The 19,959-nt window shown below is 39.4% G+C and overlaps 1 protein-coding gene across 1 annotated transcript in view; it reads right to left on the reverse strand.

The window, feature by feature from the left end:
- The window catches only part of spock2 (SPARC (osteonectin), cwcv and kazal like domains proteoglycan 2), a 39,494-nt gene that overhangs the window by 13,201 nt on the left and 6,334 nt on the right, over positions 1-19,959 (reverse strand). The window contains exon 2 of the mRNA XM_085427486.1: positions 8,597-8,642. Within this exon, the coding sequence (XP_085283612.1) occupies positions 8,597-8,642 (46 nt within the window). The remainder of the gene's footprint in view (positions 1-8,596; positions 8,643-19,959) is intronic.

Below are 19,959 nucleotides of genomic sequence, written 5' to 3' on the forward strand. Positions count from 1 at the left end.
CTTAAATAAAATGTTCTTTTCACTTGACACCTGCTCATGAGTCTGAATTTGGGGTCCTTTTCCATCACTAAATTTCACACAATTATCTCCTAAAGTACCAGGACAAAAAAACACACCGCAAGTCAAACAAAGACAATGCAAATGAAAACTTTCCCATCAGAGATATTCACAGCGTACTTAGTTGTGCTTTGCATGTAATGTCAAATAAATGAAGACAATTCCTTAATTGGCTTGTGTCTTATCTATCTGTCCTTTAATAAGCTGCGGTGAGCTCTCTTGGCCACCCTCATTCGGGACAGCATCGACTAAAGTGGAGTCAGCTACTACGATTCCTGAATGCAAATTTCCACCTCAGTCTGACGGCTTTGGCTCTCTTGTCTGTTGACATTTCTAAAGCTCTGTCTTCCTCTGCAAAGCAGTGTAGCAGTCTGGGCAGCCCGGCTGAGAAATGAGGCCTGTAGGCTCAGAGCTTCGGAGTAAAGACATCACACTGATTTAGTGATGTCTCAGAGGGACAAATCTCCTCTTTTCACTCTTTTGCTTCATTAGGCCAGTCATAAAGGAAGGCAGATCAATGGAGGGAGATAACACACTTGCGTCAGAATGAGAGAAAGGGAAATAGATGAAGGGTTTTATGCTGTGTGAAATGAAAGATGTGGAATACTACTCATCTGACAACCTAAGGCAAGCATTTTAAAGTTTCATAAAAGCTGAAGACGCAAATGCCACTTGTGAAGTTGATCCACAGTATGCTGGTATGTTTGACTGCAAAATAGGTAAGACGAGAGCCTCAAAAACTCAGGATTAAGTTCAAAGATGACATTTCATTTTTTTATGTTTGCCATGGCAACAAGTTAAATGAGAATTAAAACCCAACTGTTACCGTGGCTTTATGTAGACACTTGTGTACTACTGGAAATCTTTGCTTGTCGTGCAAGGTAGTGACTGAAGAACTGGTGGTTCCAAATTTTCTAGTCTTTGGCTTAGAAAGAAGTTGGTTTGGAAACATATTTAATATTTTTTTGTTTACACTCAGTCTTTCAAACAGATGCAAGTAAAACACAGCAGAAAATAAATAATATCAAAGACTAGCGGTCCTGTTGCTCTATTTTCACCTGTAAAGCAGGAGTGGGGTAGGCGGAGGTGTGCCCTGGTGCAGGTGTGCCGCAGCGGTCAGTGGAAGAATCCGCGAGTTTCTCTGTGAATTTCACATTACGTTGTTGCGCACTCGGTACTTGTTTAGGGTTTTTCTTCGCTGTAATGCTTCATCTCCTGCTTTGCGTTTCTGTGGGCGCCCCGTGCTAGCAGTGTCCAAGCGTTTTGTTTTTCTTCCCCCCTTTTCATCCCCCCCCCCTGCAATGGCTCTGCGCCCCCCCTAGTGGGCAGGCCCCACACTTTGGGAAGGTCTGCCTTAGAGTTTGGATGTACACTCATCAGCCACTGTGATTGGCATTCCTACTCAACTGCTCTAATCAACCAATCACATGGCAGTAACTGAATTCATTTAGGCATGGAGACATGGTAAAGCCAGCTCACTGAAGTTCAAACCAAGCATAAGAATGGGAATAAAAAAGATGATTTTGACGACTTTGAACGTGCCATGGTTGTTGGTGCCATAAGGGCTGGTCTGAGTACAGACTGCTGAATAACCACTTGCTACATTAAGGCAGTGGTTCCCGAAGTGGGGGAGAGCCATTGTGTGTGTGTGTGTGTGTGTGTGTGTGTGTGGGGGGGGATTAAAAAAAAACAGAATTCTTGGACACTGCTAGCATAATGGGCAGGTTTCTGATGGGGCTCCCACACAAACGCAAAGCACAGGATCAAGGATCATATGCTTCCAAACCACCTTTCTTCCAAACCAAAGACTATAAAATATGATGAAGCATATCTTGCCTTTGGCTTCAACTGAACAACAGCGGTACCAGGTCGGGATCCCCGAAAGTATTTGTTTCCCCTGCGTCGGGAGCATGCTCTGGGCTGTCCAAGTAATGGACAAACAGTATCCCACAATTCTTGATTTTTAGTTCACAAACACTTCTTATACTGAAATGTTGGCAATGTTAGCTCTTTATACAGTAAAGTTACAGTGGGATACAAATAATATCAGGCTGATCCTGCCACAATTTGTTCCCCCGGTTCAAATCACGGACAAACAGTATCTCACAGTTGTATAATTTTTGGCAACCACTGCATTAAGATATGCAGAAGACCATCTCTGAACACACAACATGTTGAAGTTACTCTGAAGCTACTCTGTTGGAGTAGGGATGCATCTAAAAGCTGCAGGACGGTAGCTCTCGAGGACTGGAGTTGGACACCCCTGTCTTATTCCAACAGAGCACTTTCACATCACGAATGTGCAACCAACAAATCTGCAGCAAGTGTGTGAGACTGTCATGTCAATGGGGAACAATAACCTGGGAATGGTTCCAGCACCTTGTTGAATCGATGCCATAAAGCATTAAGACAGTTCTAAAGACAAAGGGGGGGGTCCCAACCTAGTATGTGCAAGTTGTAACTAACAAAGTGAGTGTGTAATGTTTTGTGCATTTTCAGTAAATGTTCTCGTCCTTGCATTCTTCCTTCTGAATAAAATATTTCCTTTTTACAGATGAACAGGGTATAAGATATTTCTATTAGCATCCTATCACACTCTCATACACCAACTTGCCTTCACCCACAGTCCACAATTTCCTGATCATCAGAGTGCCTTAGAGCTGGCAGGAATAAAGCTGATGTCAGTCATTTTACACTAAATCAAGGCATATTAGCTTCACACCTCTGCCTCACTGTCTTCTCATGCTTTTATACCTCTCAGCCATTGGGAACAATAATTAGTCCTTCATTAAGTCCTTGGAAATTCCGCTAATGGACTCAGCTATTCAGCTGACTTCATTTAGGCTACAAATCTAGTGACAGTGGTTAAGGACAAAACTCCATGTCATGACTTCATCTGGCACCGGCTCAATTAAGGCTGGAGTTGCAGCAGGAGTTAAGGAGGAGACCTCAATTGTTCTGCCTCCACTCGCGGCTCCTGCTGGAGTGTAAATGGAGGAAAAACGAGGAAGCAGAGCGAAGTGATGATGGGTGGAAGTCGAGCCAATGTTTAGCATTTCCTGTGGGAGTCACATCAGATCCGCTCAAGCGGAGTGCAAACATCTTTCAGCATCTTCGCCAAGGAATCAATACAGCTGTGGACAGTGCATGTCTGACCCCGGAATAAAAATAAAACCACAAAAACACAGGCAACACTGTCTAATATGGTGAACCGGTGACCATCTGGAAAGCGCTACAGTTCAAATACAGGCCACGGATCGTGCAGCAGCACAGCCATATAATGACATTCCGTTTCAATCAATCTTGCAGCTTTGCTTTCACTGCAAAAGCATCCATCGCAGGGATTTCTTCGTTTTGCATGGATTTATATTCATGCCTGAATAATGAATGCATTATGACACATTTTGAGTACAGGAAAAGGTTTTTTACATGCACATACATTACTGTATTATACAAAGCCTGGGAGGTTTCATGAATATAGTTTTATTTTGAGATAATTGGATATACTTTGGATTCTGGTGGGTAATATGTGTGCGTTTTGTGTTATCATTAAGATCCCATAAATAAATCTTACAGGGTAATAGCCTGTTTCACTGGGGCCTGGACATTTACGTATTAACAGAATATGTTCTCTTTGAGCAAATAAAGTATCGGGTTGTGTCAGGGTTACAGAAGAAGCATTAAAGGGGTGTTTTGCTTTGGACTGCCTCATTTGTAACCTTAATGATACTAGTCCAGAGTTGCCTGTCTTTCCTTTAACACATACAGAAAAAATGCAATCCTGTCTAGTCGGTTTCTTTTTCTTCATTTTATTTGTTACAACATTATTTACCAATGTTACTATCTGATTCATTGCAGAATAGTTAGCCTAAGGCTTGTTTTCTTCCACTGTGACCAGGCAGGCCAACAATTAAAATGTCCACAGAGCGATACAACAACAGCAAGTGAGACGAAACTAACCAGACAAAACACACTCACACATACGCACTTTGTCGGCATCTTAAATGTATCAGACAAATTATAAGCAAGAATATTTGAATACCAGTCCAAACAAATATAACACAGGTCAATAAAGAGCCAAGAGTGGGCAGATTTTATAGTGATGATGTTAAATTGGCTTCTTTCCATTTTTTTTGAGCAAAGATTCTAGTGGTTTGCTTTGGCTTTTATTTTGTTGAGAAAGAGCCAAGTTACATTTAGTGGCTATTTTAATTTGACATGTTTCTTAAAATTTGCATTTGAGCCAGAGATATGTCAATTTAGAAACCACATCAATCTTCTCACCCTTAATTAAAAGCAACTTTACTGTCCTTTTGATAGCATTAGTTAACTTCTTTAGCTCAGCACACATTATTAAATCTACTCCATGACACTATAACGGAAGGCAGAGTTTTCATAAGGAGGCCAGTTGGCTGACTACTTGTCCAGCAGACTATTTTATTACAAAAAATGTTGAGTTTTGATTTACAAGCGCAGATTAGCTCTGTGCTTATTACTGTCACGGTACTAGGTCTGCGATCCAGGATTTGTGTTTCTGTTCTGTTATTATAATCTTTGATTATTGTTGTTGGTTTTCTTTAGTTCTCAGTTATCTTAGTTCTTCCTCTCTTAGTGTTTATCCCAGCCTGTGTTTAATCTCTGTGTTTGTTCATCTCCTGTGTCTCCCCAGTCAGTCGTGTCTCCTTGACAAGTCCACGTCTCCGTGCCTGTCTCATGCTTCCTGTTTTATTTTGATAGTCCTGTCCTGTGCTGTTCTCTCCTCCCGTGTCTTGTTCCCTTGCTATTCCTGTCCCTCTGTCCGTTGTTGCGTCGTACCACTCCCATGTGCTCTGTGGTGTGTGTGTGTGTGTGTGTGTGTGTGTTTCCTCCATGTTCCTCGTCATCCTCGCTTCTAGTTTAAAGTTTCTAGTTTCCCAGTGTCTTAGACTGATTACAGGTCACCAGAGAACTTCAATCTATACATCTAAAAACCACAAACCAGGCGAGAAATTTGGGTGTAGTGATGGATGCAGACCAAAACTTAGAAAAACACATTAAGACAATAACAAAGTCAGCTTACTATCACCTCAAGAATATTTCAAGGATAAAAGATCTGATGTCTCAACAGGACCTGGAAAAACTAGTCCATGCATTCATCTTTAGTAGGCTTGATTACTGTAACAGCATCTTTACAGGTCTACCTAAAAAATCAGTCAGACAACTACAGCTCATTCAGAACTCTGCTGCTCGAGTCCTCACTAAGACCAAAAAAGTGGACCACATCAGTCCAGCTCTGAGGTCTTTACACTGGCTACCTGTCCGTCAGAGGATAGACTTTAAAGTTCTGATGCTGGCCTATAAAGCTCTGAATGGTTTAGGACCAAAATACATCAGTGACCTCCTGACCCAGTATGAACCTTCCAGATCCCTCAGGTCATCTGGATCCGGTCTTTTATCAGTTCCCAGAGTCAGAACCAGACACGGAGAAGCTGCATTCAGCTTTTATGCTCCTTATATCTGGAACAAACTCCCAGAAAGCCTCAGATCAGCTGAAACACTCAGTTTATTTAAATCCAGGTTGAAGACTCACCTGTTCTCAGCTGCATTTGAATAAAGCACCAAATCCACACTTTTAAGCTTAAATTTCAAAACTTACACTAACTACTGATCTTATCTATTTCTGATTTTATCTGTTTTGGTTTTATATACTGTTTTGTTTGTTTGTTAAGCTTAAATTTCAAAACTTACATTAACTACTGATTTTATCTACTGTTCTGATTTTATCTGTTTTGATTTTATATACTGTTTTGTTTGTTTGTTTGTTTAAGTGGGTTTAGAGCTCTGGGTAGCTCCCCAGCTGGGTCTAGACTGGGTCTAGAGAGTATTTTAAATTCAGGGAATTTAAAATAGAAAGTAGCTCGTCCACAGAAGGACTGGTAGCTCCCCTTACGATAAGGGTTCAGATCGCGCGAACAGGTGTGAAATGTGTGTGTTTAGTTAGTTTGTTTGTTTGCTTGTTTTAATTAATTTTAAATCATGCTTTTTATTTGTTTTTGTTTCTAATGTCTCTGTAAAGCACTTTGAATCACCTTGTTGTTGAATTGTGCTATACAAATAAATTTGCCTTGCCTTGCCTTGCCTTGCCTTGCCTTAGTTCCTTGTCCTTAGTTTTTAGTTCTCTGGTTTTTGATTTTTGTTTCTAGTGTATTTTTTGCTACAGCACAATTAAAGCTGCCTCTTTGAGTGTGTGATGAGTCCTGCATTTGGGTCCACATCCTGCCTGCCACTCAGCAGATTGTGACAACTACAATTTTTGATCTTTCAATATCTACCCTGCCTCTCTGCACTTTTTTAGAATGTCAGTACGCAAATTTAGGCTTCGACGGCCAAAACGTTTCTCAACTAAACCCTAAAGATTATACATATACAGACATATTAGTAAGGGGGCCTAGCACTGATCATTGAGGAACACCTACTATGCTCAAGATGCATAAGTCTAAAGAAGTAAGTCAGCGAAATAGACAGTGTGAAAAGACGGTTTGAAGCTGAGATGGTTTACATGTAAAATGTCGTTAAAGAAAATTAAAATACTGGGAAACTCAAACTACACCTTTCCATAGTTTGTTTTTAAAGTAAGCACTTCATTTGAAGACAATTTTAATTGAATTTCCCTGTTACAGAGCCAAAGCATACGTGATGCAAACCCGAAATGCTGATATTAAGTTGTTCAAAGATGCCATGAACCAGGGCTTTCTCCCTGGGGTTTTACTAGTATTTGAAATTTAGGAGTTGGGAGTTATTGTCTTGGTTTTGATTTCCATTCTTTCTTCAGAGCTTCTGGTTCTTCATGTTGTTTTCGGGCCATTCTGGTTTCACACTTTTTCATTAGTGTTCGGTTGCTCTTATGTTCCGGGTATATCCTCTGTTAGCACAGTTTGTTTTCTCACTGTTCCCTTTCACGGTTCTTCACTTTTATCCATTCACTAAAGTTCTTGTCTCCGTGTCTCCTTGTTCCAGTTTTTGGTTTTTATTTGTTCTGTGCCTTGTTTCCCCAGCTGTGTCTGATTCCCCTGATTAGCCCTCGGTGTGTGCATTAGTGTATATATTGTTCTGCCATTCCTTCAGTTCATTCAGTTTGCCTTAAGATATATGGTGATGCATTTGTAAAAACATTTGTATGAGTAACTGCAGCATTTCTTGCAGTCATGGTTAAATTATGATCGGATAAGCCAGTAATCAAATTGAAACTTTTAGCTTCTCTTTCTATAGAACTATTACGTCTAACTAGGTATTTCAGAGCTTCACAATACTTGCTGAGGCTTTTGTAAACTGAGCTGAAAGCAGCTTTACTGCAGAAAAGGCCTGAGCATGGAATCATGTTTCAGAGAAACACAGACATAATGGAGTTCCACAATGGAAAGCCAAAAAATGACTAATTGCTAAAGATAAACATGAGACCGTACGACTGATACAAACGCAACAAGGAAGCACTCGGTATATATTTAGTAATATTGTGTAGCAAGTTACAAATCTGTGGTTTTACATTTAGCTTTAATGAAAGTAGTTCATCTTTTACTTGAACTGTAAAAGCCTTAAGAACCTTATTTGAGCCTAAATACATTTATAGGAAACTCTCAATAAGACCATCAAAAGGGCTTTCCCTCCAAATAAGCATTTTTATAATATTTATGTTCCTCATAATCTTAAAAACAGCATAGTCATACATGTTGGTCCATTTTATATATTATTATCACACAGAAAGTGATCACTGAGTATAAGTTATTTATTGTTTTCTCTAATTAAGCAAGCACACTCACAGGCCACCTTGTTAGGTAAACCTCTTCAACTGCTCTTTAATATAACTAATAAACCAGATGACATTTAGGCATATAAAGTTCAGACTTAGCATTGGAATAGCAAAGAAAGACAATTTTGGTGACTTTGAACGTAGCATGGCACAAGATAGGCTGGTCTGAGTATTTCAGAAATTGCTCATTGGGATTTCCCCACACAGAAAACTCTCTGGGTTCTCTGGGTGAAAATGCCTTGTTGATCCCAGAGGTCAGAGGAGAATGGCTAGACTGCTAAAAGCTGTCAGAAAAGCAACACTAACTTAAATAACCACTAATTACAACCAGTATATGTAGAACACACATCAAACCTTGAAGGTGGTGGGCTACAAGCAGCAGAAGACAACACTGGGTGCACCTCCTGTCAGCTACGAACAGGAAACTGAGGCTAAGATTCGCGCAGCCTAATCAAAATTGGACAAAAACATTGCCTGGTCTGATGAGTCTTGACATGTGCTGCAACATTTTGATGATAGGCCCTGAATTTAGTATAAACAACATTAAAGCATGGGGCAACCTTGGTCTCTGAGGAGGGTTTCCAGCACCTTGGTGAATCTATGCTGCCAAGAATTAAGGCATCTATGAAAGCAAAACTTGGTCCTAAAACTTCTATGAGCCATTTGTAAGCTATCAAAATTCAACAAGACGCTTTTATGTTCAGCATCTCTCAGCAGCACACACAGGAAGGAACAAGATGTTGTGAAACTTACTGTCATTAGAACCTTGATTTTCATCCCAGGTACGCACGTAGTCATCCTGCAGAAAGAGGAAGAAAACACTACTTTACCATCTGCTGCCAAGACAACAGAGTCAGGTAATTCACAGTGAGTGCACAGTGTTGCTGATATTATAAAATACAGCATGAACACTGCTACACTCCACATCACAGTGGAGAAGTGATGTAGTTTACATTATCACTGGACACTGATTATAATGTGTACACTGGCATGATAATTAGCTAAGTGAGTCACACCAGAGACTGTGGCTGTACATTCTTTATGGAAATGAGCTCAACAAATCTGCACACTCTGCCTATATTCGAGACATATGGTATCAGGGGTGAGCTGCCTTTTAAATGCTCTGCCTTTTTACCCCTGTTTAATTAGAACATTAATCGCTCTAATTAAAATGGGCAAATTGAAAGAGATTTTGCAAAAAAGGGAGAAAAGATGGATGGTGAGGCAAAGATAAAGACACACAAAGAGACAAGGAAATTACTCATGAATGCAAAAGACACTGGACAAAAGGTGGCTATAAGAGAGCTGTACAAAAAGTGAAGAGAACTGACCTCTACCTCCTGGTGAAATGACAGCAAAAGGAGAGAAAAGAGTCGATATTAGTCAAGAAGAAAAGTGCAATTTTGGACAGAGCGTATTAAGCTGTATTCAAGACATCATGAGGACACAAAAAAGACTTTGTAAGTTCATTTTTAAATCTCTTAGAGCCTGATTTTATAATAATATATGTAACAAAGTCTTTTGTTGCTTAATTTGGTTTATTTACCACAAATTTAGAAGATCAGATCAGATTAGATTTGACGGAGAGAGACCCACCAACATTAGGAAAGTGGTTTCACCTTATCACTAAATGTAACTGAATGATGGCTGGTGCATAAAAACACACAATATTAAATTTTCCCAACACTGCTTCACCACAAACCTAAACAAGGTGAAAAAGGTGGAAAAGAAGGGTAATGAGTATCGTAAGAATACAAGGTGACAGATGTCTCAACCTGTAGTTGGTGGCACATATGACATTTCAGTTTTCTACCTGTTTCATCTTCAGGTTTGGGACACCTGTCAGTACTTTCCTGATGCAATTTATGTCCTGATATAAATACACAGTGGCAAACTGCATTAAAAATACAGTAAATTTTATACACTGAATCGCTGAAACAGAATGCCTCTACATTTTTATGGTATTAAACTGCATTTCTTTTCTGGCATGACTCATCAGAATATACATGTTTATTTGTGATTTACAATAATTGCATGACTGACTGACGTGTCACGGTTTAGCTACATACAGCAGCATTCCCTTTGTGGTGTAGTGCAAAGCTAATAGCTCAAAGAAATTGAATGACAGATAAAGATGCAAGAATATGAAGTGGTCCCTGGGTGTCTCTGGGTGACAGCTGCACTGAAAACCCCCTGTCATTGCTTTAGCCCCTCATAGTTTGCACGGAAGATGCTGACTGGTTTGCAAACACTTGCCAACTCCTCACCTAGCAGCAGCAGTGAAACTGAGCTTTTCTGCTGGTCTGCTGTTTTTAACGCTGTTAGCTGCTGTTAGCCTCTGTTAGCCAGTGTTAGTGAAACTTTCTTCTAAGTGGATCTAATATTGTTAGACTCTGCTGCTGAGTGAATAAACTCTAATACAATGTACGAATGTCAAACAAAACAAAACAAATGTTTATCAAAGGGAATGTTTGATTTTTTTGGATGCTTAAGCCTAACATTAGCTAGACTAACATTAGCTTATATCCAGCTACTGTTGCTGTTTTTAAGCCAGTTGTCTGGAGACGGGAAGATTGCATGTTTAACCTGTTAACAATAAGTAACTGTGACAATATTGGAGGTGAATAGTCATGTTAGAGCCCTTACTTCAGTTCAGGAGATGACGCTTCAGGTAATGAGGAAGAGGTGGAAATAAGGGAGGAGAGAGACATAATGACAAAGAGATGATGAAAATATAGATGTGCAGGTGTTAAATGGTCATATATAGTTTGAAGGAGCTATTTGTGATGCTTAAATTAAAAGTAACTTATAAGGTGTGCTACATATGAGGCCAGTCTCTAGCCATATAGATGTGATAAGGGGGAACTATTAGGCGGGCCACCATGGCAGCATCTACCTGCTCCTATGCATTTTTAATGGATTAATACTAAGTTTATGAGAATGCATCAATTTTCTAAATAACCTGAAGAAATTACTAACTGTACCTTTAAAAATTGTTATTTAACATCTTGATTGACATGGGGAAAAATTAATTTTTAAAACACTTCAGCTTGTATTTTGGGGCTCTTCATCATCTGCCTGCAGGAGCTCCTACTTAGGATGGAGGATATCCAACATGTCTGACAGAAACCTCTGTGTCTGTCTGAGTACAGACTGCTCAGAAATGGACTGAACCAGATGCAACGGCTTAGATTTTGCCCGTACACATAAGCTGCCATAACCACAACGTCTCATACTTCATGAGTTGTCGTGTGTACTCCGAGACTTTCAGCCTGCGTAAAAAATAAAAAAAATACAGCCTTTGCTGCAAAGGAAAACTCAAATTACCAGTGTGGTCATTCCAACTCAAAGGGTAATTTAGATGAATACCAAGATACCTAGAGGATTTAACTTGGCAGGTTATCACGAGGAAGTTGGTATGTGGAGGACACTGTTTGTGTTCATCTGGAGACAGCCAGCAACCTCCAGCCACCACTTGCCAATCAGCCAAGGAATACATATTTTTCCCCAGTGATCAGGGGATGCCGCTCATTCGCCAGTGGATCTTTAGTCCTGTGTGACAACGGAATAATACTTTATGGCAAAAAGATTATACAGATTACAATAGGACTGCCAAAATAACAGTAAAATTCTGCAAAGCTTCTACTTTTGTGTACACACACAGTATGATAAGTTGTTGTTATTGTAGATTAGTTCAGGCACACGGTTAACCCTTTAAACCCTGACCTAATTTACCCTTTAAACCAGGGGAAGGAAACTCCAGGGCTCAAGGGCCGGTTTCCAGCAGGTTTTAGATGTGTCCTTGATCTAACACAGCTGATTTAAATTGCTATATGACCTCCTCAACATGTCTTGAAGTTCTCCAGAGGCCTGGTAATGAACTAATTATTTGATTCAGGTGTGTTGACCCAGGGTGAGATCCAAAACCTGCAGGACACCGGCCCTCGAGGCCTGGAGTTGCCCACTCTTGCTAAAAATGCTAACCGTCACCGGTGACGGGTTAGGGTTTAAAGGGTTAAAGAGTTTAATGTTAGCAAAACAAGTGTTTGGAGCATATTGCCATGTCTGAAATAATAAATATGAGTCATTTTAGGATATTTACAATCAGCCACCATCCCTCCTTAGCGATGACTGACTCATAACTGTAAACATTTACTGTACTGGGAGAACGTGCCAAACCGCTCCCCTGAAGGTGATATATCCCAACACAACATGCGAGAAAAGCAGCCGTCGTGAAAGCCAAGATCGTCTTTTTTGACCCTCACCACTGCAACACAGAGAGGTAAGTATTTTCATCACTAGCAAAGGCTCCACTTGTGATTTAAAATCTACCCCAGTGCAGCTCAGATGCTCTGCTCATCCTCTGCTCGCTGCAGTGCCAAGCTTATTCCCCCTCCTTTGGTAACCTGGCTTGTGTCTAAATCTTAACTCAACACTACAGATGAGCTTTATGGACGATTGCTGGTTATGCAGTTTAACCTTGTCTGGTCTGATGGAGTCACACATTTAGAGTGTAGACATCAAAGAGTTTACAACCTGGGCATTAATCCGATGCCTCCCATGCCTCTCTTATTGATGCTACAGCTCCTGCATTATTTAGCAGCCTTTCTGTATTTGTGATTCTGCCAGGACTGATGAGGAAACTGTCCTGCTGTGCTGACAGGACTGGAAATCAATGATTTCATAGAAGAGAGACAGCAGAAAATGTATTCGGGGAAAATAAATTCTCCTGAGTGCAAACTGAAAGTGAGCATGAAACGTGGAACAAGACGACAAGTTTGGCACGCAGCGGAGAAATTACATCACCTCGAATATGATTCACAGACCAGTACTCTGATGAAAACACTGCTGGCTTTTACACAGAAGTGATTAGAGGTAGCAGGCAGCGAGAGATGAAAACACTCAGGTGCATCCAGGAGCTCTGTGATCTAACTGATAACATCAGAAAGATCTCCTCTTGTTAAACAGAGCGGGAAAGCTTACCCTCCACATCAAACACGGCAGAGTGTTCGTCCTGCTGCCGGGCTACAATACTGATTGACAGATCACAATCCCTCATATCTGTCGGGGGAGGATCACAACCCTGTGAGCCTGTCCACCGAAAGATTGGGTTCAACTCGGGAGGAACTGCACAGAGTCACAAAGATCTCTTGACAGACTGAGGTCGTGCTTGTTTGCTGGATTGAAAAGAACAAACAAGAAAGCGTTTGAAATGAATGTGGGGGTGTATGTCCCCCACATGTGTGACTGACAAGTGTTTTGGGGTAAATGTCAGCTGTCAGATGCACTCTGCTCGCCACGGTTATCCTGAGGGGTATGTTCATGGTAACTGCAGAGTGCATCACGGGCTCATCAGTAACAAAGGATACAGTAATAACACTCTCTGGAGGAGATGCGTACAAGCCTGGATGGAACTTTATTGACCCTTTGCTGCAATTTCTGTTAATATCGGCCTTCAGTGGATTCATCACATTCGTGCTAAACCTCACAGAGCTCTGGCATATCCACAACATCAAAAGAGACCAGGGGCCACACAATTCACACAATAACAAAATTATTTAAGCATGACAGCAGCCAAAACCCTTTTGTGAGGGAGGTGAAGTGCCTCAGAGCTGTTGCATACTAAACACAAATGTGTAAATGTGAGCCACTCGCAAACATATAATTTATGCTGATGCAAAATATTCATTTCTGTGTCCCTGTTTCCTGAAAAACAGCAGATGACTGTTTCTGGTTTAATCGTAGCAAGTAAGTACATGTCTAATTCTACAATGTCTAATTAAGGAAAAAAAAAACTTCTGAATGTAGCTCATGAAAAAAAATACAAATTGTCAACTTTAAAATACAAAATATAATCTTTGTCCATGCAATTTTAAAATAAGACTGATTTAATATTTGGCCTTGCACTGGTGATGCTTCATTTACAGCATCGTGTTCAATCTACGGCGTGCTGTAGCCTGATGTGGTCCATCCCAGAAATGTAACTACATTGCTGTGATAGCTCGGTTTGGTACTAATACGTGGTTTGAGTGCAGTATATTGATTATCACGAGGATAATACCTCAGTGAAACCAAATGTAATAGGCGGTAATTGTTGCTTATTGTGTTAATAAAACAGATTGTATTCTGCCCATAAAGACACAAGCCATTTATCATTCCCCTAGCCTTGACAACACATGTATTAAACTCAAGAATCAAAGTCCCTCCCTACTTCGTTTCAGTAAGAGTAACTGTTGTTTTGCAGGTAGCTCCAAGTGCAGGATGAACAAATCAGCTTCACTTGCGATGGTAGACCAATAGAGACCCACCAGTGCATGAATATATATACATCTGTAATGCCTAAGTATCAAATCAAATCAAATCAAATTTATTTATATAGCACATTTAAAGACCGAAGTACACCAAAGTGCTTTCCAGTAAACCAAGATACAGATAAAAATCACAATATAAAATATAAATTACGGATATAAAATATAAAATAATTACATAATCTAAATGCAGAGCCAGATGTAAGCACTAACTAGTATAATAATTTTTTGCACTTGCTGAAAAAAAAAATCGATGCTGATGCTTTTTCTTCAAGGCTAGTGAGGATGTGAACAGACTGCTACCTGGACCTGCAGGATCTTCACTCTTAAGCTTACTTTACACCAAGGTCATACTAATGTAACATAATCTTCCTTCAGAGTTCATAGACAGATGGGCTTCATGCCCAAAGTCAGAGGGACTGAAGGATGAGGGCACAAAGAAGCTCATAATGTACAATAAGAATTTCTGTCTGGTGGAAATAGTAATTAGCTAAGTGACAAGCAAAAAAAATCAACCCAGTTTCACCTTAAAATGCTGGAAAATGAGGCTTGCAGCGTCTAGTGCAATCTTTATAAGACTTATGCACTGATGTTTTATTTATTATCAATGAAATTTTTGTGGAAGCACACTGATATAAACTTGGTCGGGTAACAGCTGTACAACCCCCTCCAGATCTGCTAAATGCAATTATATTGCCTTGAGGTTGCTGAAGAAAACCTCAAGGCAATATAAATTTAATATATTATGCTACATACAGAACTGTACCACTCCCTCCTACCTCATAAAAACTTGCTTGTTGTTCACATGCTTCTCGGCTTTAGTTTACGGATCACATACCAGAGATGAAACAAAACCCCCTCAACATTATTCATATTCTATATCCTTTCTCCTGATCTTATGCGTGTTTGGTTACAGGGCATGAGAAGCAAGCCTGCAGATTCCTATCTCTGCATGCACCAAGCCAGGACAAAGCAGAGGCAGAGCAGAGGCACGGCATCAAATACTGAAAGGCTTGTGCGCTTACAGGACAGAGAGAGGCTTATGTAAGAGTGCTCCAAAGACCGGGTAAGTAAAAGAAGAAACAGAGTTTAGTACTTTTTGAGAATTCAATCAATGGTCAAAATGTGGGTGAGGGCAAGAGGGCAAAGTAATAATCTACAGCACTGTGCAAATGTATTGATCCACCTCTCATTTTGCTTCTGATGAGCCAAACTTTCTTGTATTTTTTTAAAAGTGGTCTGGAGCAATAGTTCTCCAGCCTTTTTGAAGGCCTTTCATAGTTTATCTTTGGACATTGGCTGCTTTTTTATTCATTTTCAGTTGAGACCTTGCATTTGCTCATTTTCAGATGAATGTTGTTTTTTGTTTGTTAAGCTGCTTAACACTGACCTGTTAGCTGAAAACCTGGCATATCTCAGCATGGTGTGCAGCGTGTCCTTAAAAGATTTAAGGAAACTGGACACGTTGAGGACAAAAGATTAGAGCGGTGAATCAAAATGGTTTATTATTTTAATTTATTTATTTTCTAATTATTTTCTGTGGGTTTTTTTTAAGCTTTTAAGGTTTTGAAGATGCAAAATTGAAACCTGCATTTGTAGAGCAAGTCTCTGGATGTTTAGAGAAGCACCAACAGAACTAGTGCTATTTTAAAAATGTATTTTACAAGAGGGAGGCATCAAACCAAAAGACACAAATAGAAAACACTAGACAAAGAATGATTGGAGAGGTTTGAGTCAAGACGTTTCCGTCTTGAGAACATTGAGGGTTTTCTTGTGCGAGCATTTGAGTAGCGCAAAGGTGCACAGATTTGTGTCTATATACAACTAATATCGAAGAAAAGCACAAAAAATATAGGCAGATGTGGACAGATTCTACCTCGAATAAACAGACATGACCCCCTTCCTTACTTTTTCCAGAATGAGTAATCACCTTCACTCTGCAAGTGGTGGATAAAAAGCATTCACTCACATCTGCACTAAACAGTGAGGTACTTCGCTAATATGGTCATTGTGCATTATACATAATTCTCATTCAAGAAAGGCTCTAATGTCACTCTTCACGCTTCACGGACAAATGACGTCAGAAATACTGTGAGAGCAAAGAATGGATAAAAGGTCAAATATAAAGCCTGACTGAAAACTGCATCTAATTAGACAAACGGTAAATTGTTTTTTCCATTTGAGTGAATACACATTAAAATGTACAAAAAACCCCAACAAAACTAAAAGGACGGGCTACACTGAATTAAAAAAGATATTTTCATGCAGTTTTAATCATCCATGTTGTTTGGCAATACATGAAGCATAGACACAACAGGCATGCAGACATGCACAGATCCGGTTATGAAAAAACAAACAAAATGAAAATCACACTTAGTCCACGAAACCTCTGTGCACTTATGCCAGCCCTGTCCTCACTATCTATAAATAAAATCAGCCCTTGTGCCTTTCAGGGCCCTGTGGGGAATAAGAAAACAGTGTGCAATTCACAGGAGAATCTGGTGCGCACAGCAAGAAGCTTCACACTTTGCAGAAAACACATCTCAACTGAAAAACAGGCTCATACGACAATGGAAAATCAATGAAGCTGCCTAGGTAAGGGTTTCAAAAGGGATAAGAATTGGCCGATGTTCTGAGACAGGGGAGTCTAAAACAGTGTAATCGGACAAGAGTCACACCCACGTTAACACAACAGGACTGAAACCTGGCTCATCTCATGTGAAAAGCAGATATGGGGGTCTATTAATTTCAGTCTTAGACCCTGCTAAAATTCACAAATTCCTATTTTGACTAAAATACTTTTTTTTTTTTTTTAATTCATACATATATTCCTTTTTCCTTGTTTGGGATACTGTTAAGAAATGTCAGTATATAAATATTCATAATCAGTAGGTAAGAGATAAGAATTTTAGCACCAAAGCTTCCTTGGTTCAGCTTGAAGTCTGCTTGAAGTTCCCTTTGCTGAAATGTTATCCTGAAACAAATGGGTCTTGTGACAAACAAGCTCTTCTTTTTGGTGTTTCAAATACTGACAGGCAGACAGATCAAGATATTCAGAAGCCCCCCCAAAATTCTTAATTTCCACCAGAGACTAACCTGAATTTTGGGGTGAATCTACGTGGACTCTGTGATCTAACCGCTGTCAACAGTTACGCCCATGTGGACTGTTTCAACAGCGATATGTTGCTGCATTTCTCGGGAGGTACACATCATGTTGCGACGTAGGGTTATGACCTACCTAAAGCACAGAATTAACACAGACCCAATCAGTCAAAATCAAGTTCATTTTTATTTGGTTGTGACGCGATAGGTCCTTAATTTCTCACATAAATAATGTCCACTTGGTGACTCACTGCTCAGTTAAGCTGATGTCATCTTACGTAAGAAGAATACTGCTTGGAAACTTAATCTGAACAAAAAGAATAAATTATGAAATGTCAAGTACTCATAGTCTCTATATTAAAGGTGGACGTAGCCCACCATCAGCCAGTAGTTTGTCGACTACAGTTTGAAGGCATCATGTCTGGCAACACAACCACTGTCATTGTTTTTTGGAGCCAGAAATGACCATACTGCTTTGTTCATTGTTTATCAAGAAAAAACTGGGCCTAATTAAAACATACCAGTTTGCCCTGCTTGACTTTTATTGTTTAATCTATGCTGACAGTCTCCTGCAATTTGCTGCACTCTTCCTGGATGTCTTCACCTTTCTGCACAAAAACTGTAAAATGTTATTACTTTTCTAGTTAAATAAATATTTAATATATTACTAAATATTTACTATTAGTTGAAAAGTGGTGGAGATTTTTTTAAACCATTCCTTTTTCCAATAATAATAATAATTATAATAATAACAACAATAAACACTATAAAAATCACATCTAAACTCTATTCTTGTCAAACTGCACATAAATGATCAAAACAATGATAACAAATAAAAGTACCTTCCCAAATTATGTTATATTTGCCAATATTAATGCTGAAGATGACTAATCTTTTTTATTGAACTACTTTTAAAAACTTTTCTGTTTAATTTCTAGTAATGCACCCTATTCTATAAAATCACATTTCTTTATTAGCTACCATGCAAGGATTACATATCTCTGAAAAACAGGTCAGAAAAACAGGCCTTGACTTTGAAAAGTGTAATAAATATATTCAAAAGGACAGCTGAAATACAAGGCTTCGGGGCTGTGGGACATGGTTAAGTGTTTATATCTTCAGGGGGATTAAGAATATTCAGAAAAATGAAGGCGGTGTGTTGGCGAAACAGCTGGTTAGTTTGTACGCTCATTCTACCAAGTTACTTCTAAGAGTTGCTAATTTAAAAGTGATGGTTGACTTTAACTTGCATGTTTTATTAAATTAGATTAGATTTCTTTTCTCCATCATTGAAGCTTTCTTTGCTAATGCGCTAAAAGAATTATTACACTCCGTCTCCTCTACATCACATATGTTGGCCAAGATAGTTGGCAATATAACCACAGAAGGTAGTTTACTTACTAATGTTACCTCTGTTTCCACAAACGTACATATAGTAACTGATCTCAGTGCAGTGAAAGCATAGACAGTGGCAGCTTTATTCTGACTTCACAGACCATGCACAAACAACAAGAAAGAAGCTATTGGCCTCTCAACTTGGCAAGCTCATGCCTCTGTTAAGGAGAAACTGAAATGCCCATGAAAGACACCCTACGATTTCATTGGAATCAATGTCAAACCTGCTTCTTGTGACAATAGACGGTTGTGGCAACATGATCACAGTAATGTAAAGGATAAATGCAAAGAGGTAAGCTTTATGATAAAACACAGTTTCAGATAAAAGCAGAGGGATTGTTTCACTTTGTTATGTTTGAATTATTGTCAGTCTTTAGATTGCACTGGGCAAGCACAGCTTGCCTTGCTTGTCCTGACAGAACTCCATTACTATACTGGGCTCAAGAGGGTGGAAAGCTAATTTTTCAGTTAAAGCTAGTCAGCTTGGTTTGTCATATTGATACAAATACCGGCTCATTATTCCTAGCCAAAATTATATTGTCTTTCCCTCAGTAAAAAAACAAAACCTGGCCTCAGACTTTTCGATCAGTCTCTTAATACAATTAACCTCACAGCAAGCCACATTATTTGTATCCATATAAAAAAAGGTCCTGTTCAGTGACTTAAATAACCACAGTACTTTCTCAGTATTCAAAAAATTAGTGCTTAAATACAATTAAACAGCTTATATAAAAAAAACATACCCAGCCCATACAGTTGTCATAAGGTGGGAAATTAACTAATCTTATGAGTGTATATTTGACTCATCAAAGCTCTTTTGCTCATGTGTTTTTAGTTTTAAAGACAGCAGTGTTATGAATGCTGCTTTATCAATTAAAACTTAAATCTGAAGGACCAGACTCGCCAACCTCCTTTCAAAACAAGAATCATAGCTCCATACACTGGATTTATATGTGCACATGACATATTTGCGTGTGTGTTTATGTTTTTCTCAGTTTGATTACAACAAACAGTTTTTCCTCTCAGGATTTCCCAGGTGCTAAAACATCTGGATACGTACAGTTATTTCTAACCATTTTTAACAATTTCTCCACAGCGCTAATCAAAATCCTTGGTATACACTCCTGTACCCACAGGGCCTGATCTCACACTGGCTGTGAATCAGCCTGGCTCAAGACCAACTGCATTTACTGTGGAGACAGCTACTGGCACTTAAAGTTATTGTTAGCTTTAAAGGGGGCAAAGTTAGATTTACTGAACCTGCTGTAAAGAACCTCAAAAGGCTCACTGGGTCTTAGATTGCTGCACTGT

The sequence above is a fragment of the Rhamphochromis longiceps genome, linkage group LG13 (genome assembly GCF_057381845.1).
Source record: "Rhamphochromis longiceps isolate RC_006_pf linkage group LG13, R_longiceps_female_GT1.1, whole genome shotgun sequence".
NCBI classification, from domain to species: Eukaryota; Metazoa; Chordata; class Actinopteri; order Cichliformes; family Cichlidae; genus Rhamphochromis; species Rhamphochromis longiceps.